Below are 21,767 nucleotides of genomic sequence, written 5' to 3'. Positions count from 1 at the left end.
CTTCTAGACTACAAACTCAAACCAGCCTGTGAACCCTGCATGCCGAGAAAGCACTTCTTATCTTTCGAGGAATAATGGATTCTCCTTTTATTCGAATTACGTGAACGGTGATGTGAGATCTTTGTCCAGGGTGGACACGAGTATGGTGCCTCTTCAAAGTATGCCATCAGCTGGATGCTCTTATTCGCAGCGGACAGGTGAGTGAGGTGCACTTTTCGTTGCTTCCTTCCCTACTCAGACGCAAATAACAGACATCCCACCTTTCCAGTTTCGTACTCTTTGTTTTCACCTACTAGGAAAATTTAAGAGAATTTAAAACTAATATAAAAATCAACGATTTTCAGAACACCGTCATCTCCCTTTAAATATACAACGTAAAGCTTTGCAAATTGGATCATTTCCGTGAATGTCTCAAAACATGGGGTGCTACTGCTTCTTAAAAAACGCATCGCAGGGAAAGTATCCCCTTAGCAATTTTCATCAGCGGCATTATGCTGATTGTAAAAGTGGGCATCATTTATAGCGTGTTTGTGCTATTAATTCATTTATTTATGTAAATTAAACAGATATTTCAAGCTAAAATGTACATAACGCAATACTTAAAGTCTCACTTTAAACGTGCCACAGTAGGAGTTGTAAAATGTAAAACTTATAAATATTCCTCTCGCACTAGACATCACTAGAATCCAAGGAGTAGAACTGAATCCGAATTTATATAAAGTTAGGAAAGGAGATTTTCAAAATATATTAGGAGAGGGGAAGCAACATTATCAACAACTGAAGCACAGAATATTAAAAAAAATACAGAGTATCAGAGATATGGAAGAGGAGAAAACACTTTTGCTTGCATATCTATTGGTTGGCATTATAAAACACGAAGGGGAGTTTCTCTGAAAATGTTTAGCAAAGAGAATGTCAGCTCCATTTTCCGTGGTATGTAAAAGTGTTTACTAATTGATAAACGTCACTTCCGAAACAATCGAATCTCGCAACCTTTTTGACCTTTCTTCTCTGATTTCACAGCAAACATGATTTTCAGGAAATATTGCTTCTTTCATTCAAGAATAAAATAAAACGTCAGGGTTTTTTTTTCCATTGCTGAAGATATCTCTACGCCCCTGTGAGTTCAATAGTACGACACCGTTAACATAATAACTAGTTCTAGAAATTTTCCTAGATGAATTGAAATGTCGTTACCCTCCCATCAGAGTTAATAGGAAAACTCTCGGCCCGACCTTCATTTTAGATCTTTGCTACTTCATTTTAAAAGGTCTTTCTGAATAATATATGTTCAATCCGCTAGTCGCCTAATTTTATTTAAAAACCCAAATAAAAAGTCCATATAGATAGAAGACAACGCAGTACATACACAATTTATATCAGTGAAACTAAACATGAAACCAACCAAGAATTTCTAAGGAACCCGGGCAATATCTCAACAGGATCTGTGGATGATAACGCCACATTAAAACAGAAATATTAACTTTTTTAAGCCGTCCCCCAACTCTTTCGTTCCGCGAATTCTGATATCCTGTTATCAACGAGAGAAAAAAAAATGTTTTTGCCTAATTTTCTTTTCTCTCATTGTAATTCTAATTTTACAATGAAAAAAAAATCTTCGCAGAGAAAGATCAATCCTCTAACCGACTCTTCAACGTACACATCCATGATCATTAAATTCAATGAAGTGTTCTGTAGAACGATCTTCCTTTGGTAGCCACCTGAAGTGTTGTTCGCTTTGTTTCAGATTCCTACGACTACGGGTTCAGCGAGACTCGTGAGTGCGTCAACTGTGGGACAATCTCCACTCCTCTTTGGCGGAGAGACGGTTCCGGTCACTATTTGTGCAACACGTGTGGAGTGTATCACCACAGGGTCAACGGATCGTTCTTTCAGCCGCAGAGAAGGACGGTGAGTTTGAACCACTAATTATTTCCAGTGGAACTTATTCTTGTACTCTCTTGGAAAAATGTAGGATTGAACGATGCAGTGCGTCGAGTGTAGTTTTTCTTCATTACTACCACTATTTTTGGTAAGCTATCTGACGTGGTCATGTGACTCAGCCAGCGGAACTGTTTTCGACGTATTTTAGTGATGATATTTTCTTCTGTTTTGGCAATGGAACGCATTTCTTTCTAACTTCATCATTTCTTACGTGCGCCGTGTATTGGCATCTTTAAACGTTTTCTGAAGCCTTTCATCACGAAGGTTTTTCTCATCTTCCTTCAGCAATGTCCAACTCTTACGTAATAAAATTAATAATCACGATATATAAAAGTAAAATATATTTTCTATTTAAAAAAAATAAAATAATATAAATGGAAGGAAATTATAACTAATGTATTTAAAATAGGAAACCATTGTTGATGAATTAAAATAATGGGTGATGCGCAGCGTATTCATCAAGAATATTATGCGTTTGGTTGCTTGGAAATGCAACGTGCGTGTGTGCATTGGTGATTCTGTACTACCTGGAATTTCAGCAGTAGAGATTGTAATACACTGAATATTTTATACCCTTAAAATATAATAAACTGACATTAAAAATTTATATATATATTAATCTCTCTTCCTTTTCTTTTCTTAGTCTGTAATATACTCAATACTGCTATAAAAAAAGCGCATCACTCAGTTATTCTGCTGATGATATCCTGCAATAAACAGGAGTGGAGGGTTATTAATGACACCAGCAAATTAATTTTCTTGGCGAGAATTATGGAGTTAAGTTGGATTGCACTCAAGCTTGTTTCCCATAGAAAATGACTTGAATTATTTTTTTAATCAAACAGATCTTAGGACTTCGTGTGTTGGCTTTGATTTAGATCAAATATCAAATCAGATGATGAAATTAAACCACTCAAGGAAACCATGGTTACCAATGATTGTGCTTTGGAGCTCTTTATAAAGATAGGCTTCACTGTGATAACGGAGATTGGTTTAGAACAATTAGGGGCAGCTGTACAGCTGTTTGGAAACCCCTCTACCTACTCAGTCCACCCCTGCTCGATGATGTTGCTGCGTCGGCAGACTGCTAACTTTGGAAATCCAGTACTCACCACGAGAAAAAAGATTATTAAAGATTGAAGTGCTCAAGAAGTGCTCCTTTGATTAAAGTGCTCCTTTGAGTAATCAAAGTGACGTCATGGGCCTGTAAGGCTTGCTCAAAGATTCGTGAAATGTACAGATTTTGTTACGGAAATGTTGAAACACAACCTTTGATTTTCCTCAATGAAAAGAAAATCAAAGGTTTTATTTCAGACATTGCATGAAAGGAGTGAATACTTCTGATTCAGAGATTTTTTGTGAGTTTCACAAAAATAGAGCTAATACAGAAAAGAGTAACAAAACCTTTGATTTCCTCTTCATTGATAGTACCTCAAGTGAGTTTTCGTTTTGTAACCAATACTTAAAAAGGTGTTTAAATAATAATAATAATAATAATAATAATAATAATAATAATAATAATAATAATAATAATAATAATAATAATAATAATAACTGGCGTTCTTTAGCTAGTTCATCCTCGTCAGTAATGAGAAGAAAGGCTCTTTGCTCTCAGTATTGAAATGATTCTCTGAGGTCTGTAGGGGGGTTTCGTGTAATCTGTCAATGTGGGTTGGTTTTCGAAAGATAGAGACTGTTTATTTACAAAATTCCTTAGTTAGTTAGTCTTACATATGAAAACAGAAGCGAATCATTGGAATGTTGGTTATTGAGGTGGCCCCAAAGAAAATCAACAGAAACGGTTGTCCGTGGTTCTTCCATATTAAGAAAATGTTATGCACGTACCTTTTCCATAATTTACGTTTGGGACGGTATTCTTCAAGGATCTTTCTTTCAAATATTTTTATACAAAGATTCGCTTAAACGGGAGAAAGAGGACTGCCCATGGCCAATCCTGGGTTTTGTTTGTAGTCGGAGTGAGGTGCGCCATGCTTTTCCTGAAAAAATTATACTAAAAGTCCTTCGGTCGGAAAGTTGGTAATATAGATTGATTATATTAGCGAAGCTGGCTAAAATGTCCCGTTCGTCAAGAACGATGTTGCTGATGGTTGAGACAAACTGCTAAGATTGTTTAACGAAGGATGGCAGGTCTTTTAAAAGTTTATCCGGATGTTTAGCAAGAAGATGTGTAGGAAAATCAACCTTCCAACTATTAAACAAAGAGCGACGCCTTCCTTGTGAATTTTAGGAGTTCCGTGCGGGTGTGGGGGATGAGAGTGTGGAGAGCTGAGTGCTAATTTGGCATCTTTCTGAACTCACGGTTTGTTTTCAGAAGTTTTTGATACAATTTTTATTCATTCAATTTATTCCAGTATTCCAGTGTAGGAATCCCAATGCAAATGTTTTACGTTCCCTTTTAGCCAGGAGCCAGGAAGATTGGTCTTTGCTGTTCTAACTGCGGCACTACCACCACGACTCTATGGAGAAGAAATAACGAAGGAGAACCTGTCTGTAACGCTTGTGGTCTCTACTACAAGCTGCATCGAGTAAGTATAGCTGCTCCTACAATTAACCTCTCTCTCTCTTTCTCTCTCTCTCTTTCTAGTGGATTAATTCTAATGAATTAGGACTCAGATGAATTCATCTGCACAAATAAATACAAATAACTACACGAATTCCTGCTGTTGTACCTCTTGGACCACGCCATGCAGAGTCGAGTCACATTCTGTCAGTTGCGAATGTTTCCAGGCTGGTTCATCTGTTTTGCGAGAATTACAAGGTGAATCTGCTCTCGAGAGATAAACTATCGTTCAGAATAATCGCTGTGCGAGCATTAAAGGTTCAGGTTTCAGTAGTAATATTAATAAAATTGTTAATTTTTATTAATATTACTTTCAAGCTGCTGAAGAATGATTCACTCACTTCATCTTGGCTACACGCATTGCTAAACAAATTAAAAGACATCGAAAACTATTTAAAGAAAAGAGAAGAAGTACCAGTCATTATTTTATAGCCAAGTGGCAAAAACAGTTTGATGAGGGGTGTCGTATTCTCACAAGCTCTTTCACTTTTGAAATTATTTTAAATTTTAATGTCAAACTTGTTTTGTTCCTTACCTATAAAACAACAACACACACACACACTCACTCAAATTTCTTCGTTTTGTTTTTCATTTATTTCTTTTAAATTGTTAGATTAATATTTGTTTTTGTTCTTATTAAATATTCTACTTGGCGCGTGAAAATGTTTTTTGCACGAGAATACGCCAAATAAAGTGATGGCCGTTTTATCTGTTCACCAGAGTAAAAATCCGAAAGGAAAAATCTCCGCCATCTCCGTATACGACTCGCTTACCGGTCAGTAATTCAGGAGTAGTTAGCAGTGACTATGAGAATGTGTTTTAATTAATGCCACAGAAATATTAAAAAAAAAAAAAACTAACATTTCCCCGTCTTACAACTTGCTTTTAATGACGAAGTATTTTCTTCCAGATCAACAGACCTTTAGCCATGAGAAAAGAAGGAATTCAGACAAGAAAACGGAAACCTAAGAGTTCCAGTAAATCTACCGAGATAGAAGACCCTAAATGTGCAGACAAACCGTCCAGAAATCCGTGTAGAATTGGTAAGTAAATTGCCAGGATGTAGCCAATTGACGAAGTGTCACTTGCATCAATGAGCACCGCCCATTTTAAAGCAGAGCTTGCAGGGTTCTTAACAAAAACGATGGTATCGCGAGAAAAAAGTTACTATTTATCGATTCTTAGTGGCAGATCGGTACGATTCACCGTACATTAGGTCAGAGAAAAGGTTAATGTTTTATACACAACATACCGTATTTGTGTTCTTCCAATTATTTTCTATGTGTCCATTAAAGGTGTTTAATTATTTTCCCCTCTCACTGGCTAATAACAAGCAGTCGGCATTTGCCTGCTCTTTTTGAGAAATGAAAACTAAGAAATAATTTAAAATTACTATTAAAATTATTATTCGTTAAACTGGCAACAAGGTGTTCTATTGGAAATGTGTTGCATATTTCTTAATGAGGTGCGTTGAAGAGATGTATTAAAAATAAAGAGTAAAGTAATTAATCTAAAATAGTATTAGAATTTTTAAATTATTGGAAAAACGTTAATATTATTTAACACAAATGAAGTATTTCTATCAAAAACCTGCGTATAAAGGTTTCTATTTTACTCAATCTTTTTGAAAAGATCTCTTGTTTTTCCTTTCTTGTTTTGGTCTTCTATTTGTTGGCGTTCCTGGTTAAAGTATTTTTCCTTGTCTCTTTGGCTTGTCATTGAAACTCTGCATTCAAATGCTGTACTTCCTGCAACTTTCCTGTAGCCTTCATTTTCCTCCTTTCCTGGGCAGTTTTGATGCCATCTTCTGACAACCATTTAAACTCCTTCTTCTTACCAACTGTTGGAATGTTCTTCTTTGCTTCTGTTTTAATTATATCTTTAATCTCTTCCCATAGTTCATCCGGTTCTCTTTCACACAAATTGAGTGCTTCGAATCTTCTGTATACTAATATTGTATTCAGCTGGTATGTTTCCAAGATCATATCTGATAGACATTTGTGTTGTTTTCAGCTTCCGTAGTTTCACATGTATCGTAGCCACTAATAACTGATGTTCTGTTACACAGTCTGTACCTGGAAAAGTCTTGACAGACAGAATTGCACTTCTCCATCTTCTTTGTCCAAGTATATAGTCAATTTGATTTTTGTATTGTCCATCAGGTGATATCCATGCGTACAATCTTCTTTTGTGATGTTTGAAGCAGGTGTTAGCAACAATCAAAGAGTTCTCTGCACAAAACTCAATTAGTCACCTCCCTGCAGTGTTACGAATACCTAAACTAAAACTACCTGTTATTCCTTGTTTCTCATTCCCTCCCACTTTTGCATTCCAATCTCCGATAAATCGCGCTTTGGTGTTGCATCTATCACTTCTTGTAACTTGCCATAAAATTCTTCAATGTCTTCTTCTGGTGCCACTGTAGTAGGTGCATAAACCTGAATGATGGTCATATACATTGGATGTCCACTGACTCTGAGAGAAATGATTCTGTCAATCACTGGATTCTAACCTAATACATACCTAGCCATCTTTTCCTGAGTAAGAAAGATACTCCAACAACAGCTTAGAACGACATAAAGGAAACCTGGCACCTGATCAATGAAATGTTGAACAATACACACAAAACCACTGCCTCAGAAACAAAAAAACATTACTTTAATCAGCACTTCGTGAACTCTGTCCAATCATTTTCTGCTCACACAAAGAAATATTCTCCGCTAGGACCAGAAGCAACCTAGTCAATGTGGTTCCACACAGTAACAAAAGAAGAACTGTCACTTGCAATTCAACAAATTAACTCTAACAAAGGACCAGGGACAGACGGAATCAAACCAAAGACATCAAGAAACACTCAACCAACCTATGTCCAGTTATACTAAAACTTTTAAATAAAATCTTCGAAATGGGACACATACCTGAAACACTAAAGACTGCATTAATCACACCCATACACAAACATGAAAAAAAGAAACATAATAAGTAATTACAGACCTATCGCCACGCTGTCTGTAATCAACCAAATCATGGAGCGCATTGTACATCAGAAACTCTCCACATACGTTGAAAAATTCCAAATCATACCCAAAACACAATATGGCTTTCAAAAAAATAAAGGAACAGCAACACTCCTGGAAGATTTCATAGACCTAATAAACGCATTGGATAAAAACAGAATAGTATCAGTCGTTTTTACTGACCTAACAAAAACGTTTGACACACTAATACACAAAATTGTTGCACAAACAAACACATATCGGAATCGGTTGTTGTCTATTACAGTAGTTCTACTACCACAAGGAGCTGTTCTATCTCCCTTTCTGTTTAACACACACACACACACACACACACACACACACACACACACACACACACACACACACACACACACACACACACACACACACACACACACACACACACACACACACACACACACACACACACACACACACACACACACACACACACACACACACACACGATATTAGCCATCTTCCCCTAAAAAGCAGAATCTTCCAGTACGCAGACGACACGGCCATAGTATCCATTCACAACAACGCAAATATCGCTTACTTACACAAATATGCAACACGACATCAACCAAATCACTAACTGGTTAACCGAAAACGGCATATATATAAACCCTGGAAAAACAAAGCTAATGGTATTCAAAAATCCCCAAACCCTGCCTATAGAAACTAAATATCTCACTATCCGACATTCATCCTCCTATACACAAAGCGCAGAACCTAAAATCACAACCATCACGCAGGTGAAAACAACACGCTATCTCGGACTTCACATTGATGCTGATCAAAGTTGGAATAGCCATACAAACTATCTACCCACCAAGCTCAGGATAATAGCAAGCAAACTATACAGATTAAAAGACATTGCCCCAACCCACATAAAAATATTAATCTATAAAGCATTATGTGAAAACATTTTAAGATACGCAATCACATCATACGCATTCTGCGCAGACTACAAACTTAACAGATTACAATGGTTGCTAAATAAAATGGCAAACCTGATATTCTGGGAACAAAAAGAACATCCCACACTTATACAAGCAGCAAGGACAGAAAACAAAATATTTAAAGTGAAACACTTATCCCACTATACAACCATGCTGAAATATTACTTCAGTCCAACCTGCAGAGTAACCAGAACAACATATCAGATAACAAGACTACAGTCAACAAACTATATAACTTACAAGTACAATCGCTATGGCAAAGCCACTCGAAACCTCTAGATACCTGACATGATAAACAAACTGCCATTCGACGACAGAAACCTAGGGACCTACAAGGAGCTGAAATATTATAATAATATATAAATATTCCAGTGAGACTGAAAATTAGAGGGAAATTACTCTCTCTCTCTCTCTCTCTCTCTCTCTCTCTCTCTCACACACACACACACACACACACAGAAACTTATTACAAATCACTCTCAAACATTACAAGGACACAAACACACCATGTCCAAATCCAACCCCCCTTTGCAAAAAATGTTTAACCATGCTCAAGCAGCGGAGTCTGTGAGCGAATGTACTCTCCTCTACACATTAATCAGAAAAAGCATATATATATATATATAAGTTTCCAAGCACATACATATAAACAATTAAATCAACACCTGGCTTGTGACGGGTATTGAAACGAAACCACGAAACCATCGCCATCTATTATCTTCCTCAGATAAGCTCAGCAGAAGCTTCGAGGAAGAAAGCATTATTATTATTATTATTATTATTATTATTATTATTATTATTATTATTATTATTATTATTATTATTATTATTATTATTGATTCAAAAAATAGCAATGCTATAAAGTAGAATGAATCCATTCAGCATTCCCAACTGATAACAATAAATAAATAAATAAACTGTAAATATAATTTATGAATTAAAATGAACTGCGAATTGAAATATTGAATATAGTATTAATTATGACATTTTCATCTTCATATAATGAAGAATATCCCAAGCATGTGAAAGTATTTATTCTTTTAATAATCACTGTTTTATTTATTAGGTTTCTCCTCTGAAGATGCTTTCCTGCGATTTCATTTAATTATTTTTACTGATCTTCGTGATAACGTGTGGATTTATTTGCATTCCAAATGCGTTTTTCTGTTGTTTCCAAATTGTTTTTATTTTATATTGAAAGGCAGAGAAGCACTGGAATACCCTCCATCTCTGCATACTCCTTTTGATGTGATTTCCATTCCGATATTTGCTCTAATTTAACTGTTGGATTATTTCTTTTATAGTTTTTCTGTCTTATCGGTAAATGATGGTTTCGTATTCTTAAATCTCTAATATTTAATACAGTTTTTATCTCTTAATTTGATCAAAGGTTTTTTTGTCGATCAATAATGTTTGTTGCTTTTCGAAAGTCACTTCTCTTTTCGTTTACTAAATTTAAACCAGAAACTGAGTTTAAACAAGATCAACCTTTTCAGAATCAGTTTGTTCTTCTACGAGTTTGGTTTCCTGTAGGATTTTTTTTGTTTCTCCTTGTAATGTGCATGAATGGTAACGTTTTCCATTAGGCTTTTCCTTTCTTCTTTTTACTTTATTATTACTAATATTTCGCTTTTTTTTTCCCTTTTTTTTTTGTCGTGGAATTTACTCATTTTTGGTAACTTTCTTTTTCAAGTTTTATTATATTTTCTATTTTTTGTGTCAGTTACTTAGCTTCCTTCAGTTATTCAATTTACTGTTTTATTTCTAAATTTTCTGTTGCTGACGTCAGCATTTGTTTTAGATCTTCCTCCTTTAGGTTTCTGTGGTGTCTTCTGTGATTTCTGTATTTCATCAAATGCATTTTTCATATTGTTACTTATTACTCGAATCTAGTAATAATAGAACTTTGTAACTTTATTGATAGGCATTTTCCATTTTCATTCGTTATTTTTAGCTCTCTTGGTTAAATCTGATTTTTATCATCATCACATCACCATCATGCTCATCGGTACTTACAAGCCTTTTACAGCCCACTACCAGCCGGGTGTCCTTTGCTTTCTTAACCGTGGTTACAGGCAAATTCATCGAAAAACAGTTAATCGAAAGACAATTCACCGAATACAATTCATCGAACAGCAATTCATCGAAAAAGCAATTCGCCGAATAAACAATTCGCCGAACGACAATTTAACGAATGGCATTTCGTCGAAAAGGCAATTCATCGAATGACCAATTCCTGGAATTACAATTCATCGAACGACAATTCGTCGAAAATGCAATTCATCGAAAAAACAATTCACCGAAAATTTTTCGATGAATTCTTTCATAATTCATCGAAAAGTCGTTTTTCTTTCAAACTATAGTTTAGAAAATGTTCAGTAACAATGCGGAACGTTACTCATGATACAGACAACATATGGAAGCGGTCATTGAAACGTAATAATTATTTTCTTGCATTTTAGAGCATTTAATGTAAGTGTACATCCTGCTTCATTGTACAGTTTAACGATTTATCTGTAGGGAAGACAGGAGTACCACAAGCACTTATCTCCCGAATAACCTCGAAAACATGTAATTGCAGTTAATAAGGGGAGGAATAGGCTAAGAAATTCGTTCTACCAAATTTTGTCACAATAAGTCTAGTCGATTGAAATTAAAAATTTCATTAAGTTCATCCAGCCAGAGCGAAATTGCTAATATCATTTAGGAACTTCTTTACGGAAATGTCATGATAAAAGTGATCCATTACGAACTAAAACTGAACCGTGCATTCAGCTTCTTGTACTGAAAACTTCTGCTAAGTCAGCGAGTTATTGTAATACATAATTTCGACATTTTTCTTTGTCGCCCCGAATATAGCTGAACTGAAAACTGGAACGGTTCGACATTTTTTTGTAAAAGTTTCAAATACGGAATCCAAATAAAATTTTTTCATTAATAAATGTAATAAATAAATAAATTTACTGAACGTAAGTTAGTAGGCCTAATACTGAGATGACTAGGCTTTTCCTCCTGGAAATAGGCAAATCGGACAAGAAAGACAATAAGAATCCATATTGTTCTGTAATTATTCCTTAGTAAAGCAGCATTGCTATACCAACAATCATTATATTGAGGAGGATGAGGGAAAATAGTATTAATCATTAATACTACTACTACTACTAATAATAATAATAAATTGATTCTTTGATGTAAATATTTTTCACAATATAATAATAAAATTTACAGGAATTCAGAGTAAAAATATTGGAAAACTTGAAAAAATTCATTCCTGAAGATTTTTCAATCATGTTTCACTTATTTACTCCTGTTTCTGTTATTCCTCAACGACAGGAGTGCCACATGCACTTATCTCCCGAATAACCTCGAAAGCAAGTAATTGCAGTTAATAAGGGAAGGAATAGGCTAAGAATACTAATGAGTATATGTGTGGGTATATTTCTGGGTTTTGAGGAGGTGATCGGTGCAATTTGTTAAAAAAATAAAATAAAAGGTTAAAATATTCTCTAGGAAAGGAAAATAATTAAATAAGGAATGATGAATAAAGAGTCAAAAAACAAACCTGTAAACCTTTTAGAAGCATACTCATTTGGTGTTATATTTAGATGAGCAGCGGTTGGAAGTCTTATTCGACTTTTGAAGGATGCCAGTGGTCGGCAGATCACAGTTAGAAAACACAGTGCTAAAGGAAATTGGAATTGGGTTGAGCTGTTTTGAATTAAGGAAGAAGCAACTGGCCTTAAATCACTGCGTGTTTTTCCAATTCGGTTCGCTTGTTTTTCGGCAAGAAAAAAACAAAGAAAAAATTTCAGAGAGGAAAAACCTTCCATCCTCGTATGAGACAGGCTACTCACCTTCAGGTTAAACGCCCTGATAAAGGCGCTTGACATCCTTGATAAACGTAGGATGCTGAAGTCCTTTTCAGCAGTTTCATTAAATGAGTTGTAGAATTTTTCTCTTCTCGGTTTCTGCAGTTTTGTAGAAAATAAGTTTAGGATGGAGGACTTTTTTTTATACATTCACGCCAAGTTTTTTTGTAGTCTTCCATTTTCCAGAGATGAGATGTTTCTTAAAGTTGATTTTTCTGTTTTGGAATTTTCGAGGTGGTTCGAAAATATGGTTCAACAATGCGATCATGCATGATCGCATTGTTGAGCCATTTTTTCCATGAGGAGACGATTACGAGAGTGGCATACCTAAATATGCTAGAGAAATTTGTGTTTCCCCAGATTGAGAATGTGTAGGGCCTCATTTTCCGAAATGATGGAGCAACTTCACATTATGGCGACTGCGCGTATTCCACTACTTGTGGCCACCGCGCAGTCCCGATTTGATTCCTCTGGATTTCTTCTTTTGCGTATATTTATATTCGTGTATAAATAATTAAGTAAAAGAGTTATTTTCCCAAATGATTACTTTTTCCGATTTTTACATATGGCTATGTTAGTGTCCGAACAATTCATCACGAGGAAAAATCAGAAAAATTCATCTCGCGAACTATTGATTGCAGAAAAAATTCGCTGAAAATGTTATTCGCTAGAAAATTGAAATGATATTGCATTGATACCGATATATGAAAAGTAAATGCAGCGCAAGATAAATTTCGTAAAGGCGTAACCTTTTACTAACGCATAAAATGAACAAACTTATTTGCCATCGCAATACATAAATGTCTTTTTACCGTATTCAGTGTTAAACAAAGCCACCTGTTTTCTGGCTTGTGCATTATAGCATCTGTTGAAGTGAAAGTTTCTTTAATGGTACATGGACATTTTCATTGCAGTCTTCGGACAAAAACAGAAGTAGTAAAAATTAATACTTCTGTGTGTTATAAGAAGTTGATTTACAACAAAATATTAGCATTTTTGAGATATCTTCTATTATTGATAAGACATAAGAGCTGCTGACAGTAAAAAAAAAAAAAAAACCCTAATGTATTGAGATTAACAAATTGTTCAATGCTAGCAATGTTGAATTCTTTCCTCATATCGTTGTTTTTAATATGATATTGCCATTGATGACCTCTATTCACGCTTCTAATCTTTCTCTCTAATATCTGCGGTCTCTAGACTTTGATAGTGTTTTTTTTTCTAAACCAGCTTTCAGATCCATAATTTTTTAAAACTGGTTCGAACACTGTCTTATATACAGCTAGTTTTAGTGTTTTGAATAATTTCTCTATTTCCATGAAACTTTGTTCTTTTTCCTTCCTACCATACCAGTTTTGCTAATTCTGTTGTCTATTTCCATATTTAAAATTTTAAATTTGCCAACTTTACTAAAAATTGTGCCTAAATAGCTGAAATATTATGCTTCTTCTGTAAGTTCTCCATTAAGGTGCAGTTCACATTTCGTCTTTTTATTGTTGATTTTCATACCAAATTTAATACAGCATTTATTCAGTTTATTTAGGGAAGCAGACTTATACTGGATTTATATGAGAGTATATATATATGTATATATATATATATATATATATATTTCTTGTAGGATGCACATTACGATAATATCCAGTGCGTAACCACCGTAGATATGTTGAAAATATAATATGAAGGATATCATATACAGAATGATTCAAAATGTATGCTTATTTTGAAAAATTTCTAATGCCTACGCCCCTCTCCCCTCCTTATTCTCTCCTGCAATTCAATTACATAACCACTCTAAATTTCTACAGGTTTGAAAAAGTTTCCAGATAGTATTCAAAATCTATTACTTCATTTTACCATTTTGACAAAAGAAATAAGAGAATAATATTGTTGTACCGTCAAGATTCTAATTCTGTAATCTTTCTTTGCCATTATAATCAGCTGTTCTACTGTCTGCTGAAATGATTTGAAATTTTAGAAATACTATGCTATATTTTCAACGTGTAAAACTGCTTATATGCATACCACAAAAGAAAGTTCAGTAGAAAGTTCAGATTTTTGTTTCTTTTTCTTAAAATAATCTAAATATTTTTACTTCTACTTCTGATGCTGGTTGCTATTTCTGAAGTAATCTACGTCTTAGAAATATTTGATAGTAATCCTCTTAGCTGGAAGAAAAGGGTAAAGGCTTAGATTACTCTGGGCGCTATTGAGAAAGAAAAGAGAGGACACTTAGCCAGAAGGGACACTAAAGTGCCTCAAAGTGCGAATTAGATCAAGAATGTCGTGTTTTGTTTTCAATTGTTGATTAGTAGACATCCTAACATAGAAATAAATATAGACATTTCTTTCACAGGCTGATACAGTATTTATGCTAAAATAAGTTCTTAATTTGTAATGATCAGTTTCATTTTTATTATCGAAAAATTATAAATTATTGCTTTCAATTATCTTGAAAAAGAAGATTTGAATTGTTTTTGAAAGAAAAGGAACATATGCATAATCTTATTTTTTGGTGGGGCGGGGAGGTTATAGACTTATTCAATCTGCAGATATTTCAGAGAATTTATTTTATAAATCGTTCGCAAGACAACTGTTACAGACGTAAATCACTTTGGGAAACATGTCCATTCATTTTAGTGTAAATAGTAGCAAAGGTTTAGCTACTTCAACAATGCCATGTATCTAAACTGAAAGAAAAAAATATTTATACAAGAGTAATAACATTTATACAAAAGTAATAACATCTGCTGATGTTCTAACATCAGCAGATATAAATCTGCTGATGCTAGAACTCTTACATAAATAATTTTTTTCTGACATCTCTATTAGTTATAATGTAATCAATCTACAGATTTTTGCCCTCTTGTATTCTACCATCTTATGGGCAGCGATTTCTTCTTTGTACTACAAGAAAAAAAAATCAGATAACACAAGAAAAATATGTAGTATTTTCTTTTTCATTGGGTGAATTTACAATGTCCTTTCTTTGTGTTTTGGAAGGAAAGTGTAAATGATTATTTTCTTACCATTTTTGCCATTATAACACATCTGATACAATTGGTATATCTGAACTAGCAGAAAATATATACATATCAATTTAAATCATAACCGTTAGTTTCATTTTGTAATGACCAATTATACAGGGAAACCAAGATTACAATATAAAGAAAATAAAGAAAAAAAATTAGTGATATGATTAAAGAATTTCATTTTATTCTCTATAAAACGGAGTCGCTCAAGCAGGTCCTTCAGGAAATCTGTGAAGTATTCTTCGAAACATGATTTTGAACAAAAATATAACATAATCTTGAACCTCCGCAGCCTGTTTTTTTTCAAAAATAATTCAAATATTTCAAATAATTATCGTGAATTAATTTTTTTCCAGAATAAAGAAAATGTTTTGTGGAATAAGCGATTAGAAAAAATTAGCAAAAAAATAAAAATAAATAAAAATGAAATTAGTGTTCCAAGGTAAGGCGATATTTAAATGAAGAAACTATGCAAGAACCTTTATTTTGTCCAAGCATTAAAATTGCTTTGTACAATAAAAAGTGAAAATAAAAATAATTTCTATATTTTTAGTTTATCCAATATAACTAGGATTCAGTTATTACCCAGCATAGAACGAGGAACTGCATTCCTTGTTATAGACAACTGAGATGCAGCTATGAGCGTGAGATAATCCGATTAACTGTTCTCTTCAGCGGGAGGGTTTATCACACCTTCTAATGGACATGCTGGCCGAATTGCACTTCTTATAACTTCAACAGATAGCATTCATCGTATCCAGATTTATCTTGACGTCTATAGACGTCCTGCCCGGTTGAGGGGGGGGGGGGTTAAACGAGGAGGAACTGGTACAATTAATAGATGACGTCGAACCAAATGGCGGGGAAAGTTCTGCGAAAGATTATGATTGTGATGAGTACGTTAAAGAATTCAGTTTAAAGAAATTAGCAATAGGATTAGACTTGGCAAGAAAGTTATTTTATGGATAATGATCTCTCAATGGAGCTTTCCAGAAAGTTTACGAGACAATTGGATATTTGTTTAGTTCCGTATTATGAACTTAATAAAAAATTGTAGCATAGTGGTAAGCAAGGTCTTATTACTGACTTCTTGAATTCATAACTAAACCAACCGAAGTATGCAATAAGAACTATTGCATATATAAATAAAGAACATCTATGAAGTATACATACAATTTATAATTTTTATAATTTTTTACTATGTATTTGTTGCATAGTTTATGTTTTCTTAACTTACATGAATTACCTGAATGTGTCATTGTTTATATAATCTTAAAAAAAAAAAAAAAAAACGATTTGGGAACCTAAACCTACTTTTTCTATGTGATTGGAGTCTCGCATAACGCGATTTATATAACGCGGTATTTTTGTGGAACCTAACATCCGCGTTATACGAGAGTTACCTGTACTTCAATTTGTATCTTACCTTCCAAGTCAGCAGACTTCATTCCTGCCCAATGTGGAAGTGTTTAAACTATTTTAGAATATAAAAAAAAAAAAAAATTTGACCTCTACTGTAAGCCGAAATTGTTCTATTTTTTTTTTTTCATTTTTATGCAATTTACATACCTGTTTACTATTAATTTACAAGTATATATACACATATTATTTGTAGAGAATTAGCCAAGAACTAAAATTAGACAAGATTTTTGCATGTGCATCTTAAATATTTTTTATGTTATTTAAATATTTTAGTTATCATCTTTATGCTAAGACCAATATTGTAGATAAAAATTCCTGTAGATAAAAAGTGATCAGAACTTTATCCACCTTTACCACGAGTTGCCTCGACTGACACTACCAAGAGTTGCCTTGGACTTGCACTACTTACAGGCGCAAACTTGACTTTCTTGTCTGTTTGCTTACTTGAGAAATAGGATTAAAACCAAGTTAATATAAAATTACTTGGTATCTTGAATATATATATATATATATATATATATATATATATATATATATATATATATATATATATATATATATATATATATATATATATATATATATATATCTTCTTTCTTAGCATAAACTTTCTTTTCCTGATAACATGATCAGGAAATGAAACTGTCTACCGGCAATTTATTCTTACAATTCATTTGTAAATATATAGGCTGTGTATTTTTTAATGCCTGGAAAAAGAAACTTTTTTTTTCCTGGAATCATTCATTCATTATTTGGTGCCACAAGTAAACATGTGGAGAACAATTAACTTTTCTTAACAATTAACTAGAATCTACACAACTCTTAGTGACTGATCTTCAGGGCCGTTCCGTGGGTTTGCGCCGCCTGAGTGCAAAATTTTTGTGCCCCCCACTTTAAAAATTAAAAGATCCCGAAGTACAATAACACGTTTCGAATCATTTTATTATACTGCACATTAAGAGGAAATCTCTCTCTCTCTCTCTCTCTCTCTCTCTCTGAAAAAAATATAGTTTATGATCCTTTTTCATTAACGTATGAATTTTTATTAGCTAATGCTGCTATTTAGAATTTATGATCAGAGATGTTGAAGCCTAGATTAATATCATGGCTTTTAAGACGTCATTAAAACAGTTTTTTTTTTAAGGGGAAGGGGCGGAAAAATATGCTGCTGCACGTGGCGACAAAATTTCTAGGGTTGGCCCTGGGGTCAGTCCTGGTGAATATGGTGTTTGAGGTAGATATTGAAATCCCAAGTCGTATATTGTCTGTTGGATTTCATAAGCAGGTGCATTGTCCTGCAAAAGCAACACGCCTCTGCTTAGTTTCTCGAACCGATTTTCCTTCAGTACCTCCTTCAATTCCTTCAGAGCTTCTGTAACAGTTTCACCTTTCTTGAGGTAAGGTAAGGATTACACCATCCATATCCTAAAAGACAATGGCAAGAACTTTCCCTGCTGACTGTTTGGTTCGAAACTTCTTTGGCCATGGAGAACCTTTGATGAAATCCCTTTATGAAATGTTCTTTTAACATCTCAACTATACTCGCCCCAGTGGATATATCATTCACTGCAAAAAGTATGCCCCGCCAAAAAATCGCTTTCCGAACGAAGTAGGATAAATAGTAGTTATAAATAGTAGGATAATAAAAAGATATATACCTCTCAAAATAATCCAAAACAAACAAAAAAAATAAAATAAAATAAATGCACACACATCTTCGCCCCCACACGCCTTATAATTCATTTTTCGGTGAACTGTATTTTCGATGAATTGTGATTTTTCGATGAATTGTTGTTTTTCGATCAATTGCGTTTCGATGAATTGTCTTTTCGATTAACTGCTCATCGGTGAATTGCTTTTTCGGGGAATTGTCTTTCGATGAATTGCTTTTTCGATTAATTGTTGTTCGATAAACTGATTTTCGATGAATTGTTTATTCGGTGAATTGCCTTCGATGAATTGTATTTCGGTAAACTGTTTTTCGATGAACTCTCCGGATACCCTTAACCGTACTTCATTAGGATAATGCGATTAATTTTATGACTATTCAATATATTTGTCCGTAAATCACGTGTGTTCTCATTGGTGGATTTTCTGTTTGAAGGGATGACAAACCCGAGTTTTTAGAAGTAAAAAGCAGAATATATCACATATTATTATGAAGAACAAAAATTTTGTAGTATATACAGCAGTTCCTATTAGAGGAACCTTCGCCCAATTTATCTACGTTTGTTTCGAATTTTCTGTATTCCATACTGGCATTTAAATCTCCTGCTGGCACTAAATAATTTGCTTTGATAATTTTATGTAAAAACGCTGATGTATCTTGAATGTAAAAGACAAACAAACAAAGATCAAAATATTCGAGTCGTCATAAATAAAACAGCTCAAAAATTATTAGGAAATATTACAGAAATAAACTAAAAATTTTAAATAAATAAAATAAAAACCTGAAGGAGATGATACGCATATGGAATTATTTAAATGTGCCCTCTTTGAATTAACAGCTTAATTGAATAAAATTTTTAAATCTGGAACAATTCCATGCGATTCGAAAAAATCTATTTTATTGCCTATTTTCAAACAAGGGAGAAATCAGAATGTTCAGATTAAAGGGTTCTCGTGTTTAGGATCCAGTCTTAACTTTAAAGAAGTGAATTTAAAAATAAAGAGAATTCAACGTAACCATTCATATCCCTATTCACGGATTTTAAAAGCGTATTTGAAAAAAAAAAACTGGAAAAATTTGAACTGCTAATTAAAATCGAATAAAATAATTACATATCAGTAAAATATGCGCCACTAAAATAACTGAATGTAAATATACCAAGAATATAATTAGATTTGAATCAAATTACTGACTAAATGGGAAATTACTAGTACAGAAAAGCTTGAACGTAAAGTATAATTAGCACTTTCAATTCGATGGAAAGAACCAATAAGAATCAAAATAGTTTTGATTCTTATAATAAACCGATAGAACACATTAGTAATTTTAGTTATCTTGGCTGTAATAATAAGTCGCTGAAGAAAAAGATCTAAAACATAAAATGAATAAATATATCTAAATTACCGCACGTTAAATGATACTACATTTAATGAGAAAAACGAAAAAGAAATGCAAGGTTAATTTAGCTAAAACTGTCTAATTAAAATTGCCTAAAACCCCTAGTTACAGGATTTATACGTCCTGTTATGAATTTGTTATAAGGAAGGGAAACATAAACAATAGGGGGGGGGGGGGAAGTAAAAAGGAAATTTGTAAGAAAACAGTGAAAAACACTGAACTGGGTGATAAAAAAATAATAATTTAAATAAACAAATATTTTATATGGGAAAATAAATAAATAAAGACCCGATATGAGACTGGCATCACAAACTACAGAGTTATAGCGAAGACGAATTTGAGAGCGGTGATTACCATCCATACTCTGTTGCTAATTGTGCATCTGTTACCTACTTGAATGCTTTTAGATTGCACAAGATATATTAGGGCTAAGAGGAGAGTTGAATTATGTCTTTATATTGAGTGTATTCTTTGGACCGTTTGTAATTTTTGCCGAAATGTTCTCATTTATTTTTTTTTCTAAAATAAAGAGCCAAAAAGGTTTCAATTCCGCGATGCAAAATTATATAAATTAAGTTTTTGGTTCCAATGAGTTTGAAAGAGCTGTCAGACCAGTGGATCCTATCAAAATGGGCAAATAGAAGGCGAATACACGGACGCTTTGACCATTCGTGTGTTCTATAAGGTTCGGATAGGGCAACTCGTAGTATGGCGCGAGTATATTCCCGCAAGCTCTCTGGTCAACTTTCAATACGAAACTTTTTTCAATACGATCTTATAAATGTTTCCTGCTTCCAAGACTGGATTGAAACGTACATCTTGTTTCTGGTTCGATGAAGTTCAAACCCAGTATTAATTTTAGTTAAAATTACTTGTCATTAATATGTGATAAAAAAAAAAAAAATCTTTCCTGTAAAGGAAGTTTTCTGGCACTTCCGTTTCCGGAATAAACTTTTTAGGTTTTAGTTTAGAAACTTCTGGTTCCATAAAAAATGATTTTTTTTTCTTCTTTCTATTTACAGAATCAAAGAACGATTCGAACCTCCGCCCCTTACCAACTCCCTCTTATTCCCCCACAGTGAAAAGCGAAGGGAAAATCCCATCTTGTGCATCTCAGCAGTTGCCGATGTTCTCCGGACCAAACATGGCAGGCGTGTCGCGTGACTTCAGGTCGTCCTGCTCTGTTGCTCCGTCTCCATGGCAGCCGACGAGACCTACGCCGTAATGAACTTTTGCTACGGTCATCCGTCGTGTCGAACACGCAGTGCGGAACGAATTCAAAGGCCGAAAGTGTTCAATATGAAATTATGCACTAGCACGAGGCCATAAAATAATTTATATTCGGAGTAACGGCTGTAATCAGTGGCTCCATCTAGTATGAATTGTGAAAATTACGTGACGGTTCATATTTTAAAATGGTCGAACTATTTGGATTTTTTTTCCCCTTTGGTTTCCAGTGGTTACCAGAATGGTGCCATCTGTTAATTGTTTATATGGACTTTATACTGAATACTGGTAACGCCACTTGTCAGTGTCTATTGTATTGTGGCGTAATTATTAGTGTTGTGCCATAAAAAAAAACATGTTGATTAAAAAAAAATTCTTTGTGTGTTTATGAATTGTGCAATAATTTTTTAAAATAATGCTACAGGAACACCATTATCCTAGGTTGCCTACAATACACATTTATCGAGTTTCCTATTTGAATGATGAAGCAATAATAATCGTCAAAATGTTCACAAATCCTTCAGTGTTGTTATCACTTCCGGAAGAATGCATTACGTTCAGGCGGACAATGGGGGGGAAGGATTATCTCACAAATGCACAACAGGACTGAAATCTAGCGAATGCCCCAAACTGCTAACAAATT

At 33.9% G+C, this 21,767-nt stretch overlaps 1 protein-coding gene across 3 annotated transcripts in view; it reads left to right on the top strand.

The window, feature by feature from the left end:
* The window catches only part of LOC150097821 (GATA-binding factor 6-A-like), a 128,890-nt gene extending 107,404 nt beyond the window's left edge, over positions 1–21,486 (top strand). For 2 of the 3 annotated variants that reach the window (XM_090407458.1, XM_090407459.1), the window contains exons 3-7: positions 8–197; positions 1,748–1,911; positions 4,365–4,490; positions 5,436–5,568; positions 20,920–21,486. In XM_090407458.1, the coding sequence (XP_090263584.1) occupies positions 8–197; positions 1,748–1,911; positions 4,365–4,490; positions 5,436–5,568; positions 20,920–21,122 (816 nt within the window). In that variant the 3' untranslated portion in view covers positions 21,123–21,486. The remainder of the gene's footprint in view (positions 1–7; positions 198–1,747; positions 1,912–4,364; positions 4,491–5,435; positions 5,569–20,919) is intronic. The other variant, XM_090407460.1, reaches the window with a different exon arrangement.
* The last annotated feature ends 281 nt before the right edge of the window (positions 21,487–21,767 follow it).

Source organism: Typopeltis vanoorti, chromosome 17 (genome assembly GCF_054136105.1).
Source record: "Typopeltis vanoorti isolate ZY-2024b chromosome 17, IOZ_Tvanoo_1.0, whole genome shotgun sequence".
Lineage (NCBI taxonomy): Eukaryota > Metazoa > Arthropoda > Arachnida > Uropygi > Thelyphonidae > Typopeltis > Typopeltis vanoorti.
Note: the sequence above shows the minus strand (reverse complement) of the source record. Positions and strands in the feature narration are given on the sequence as shown.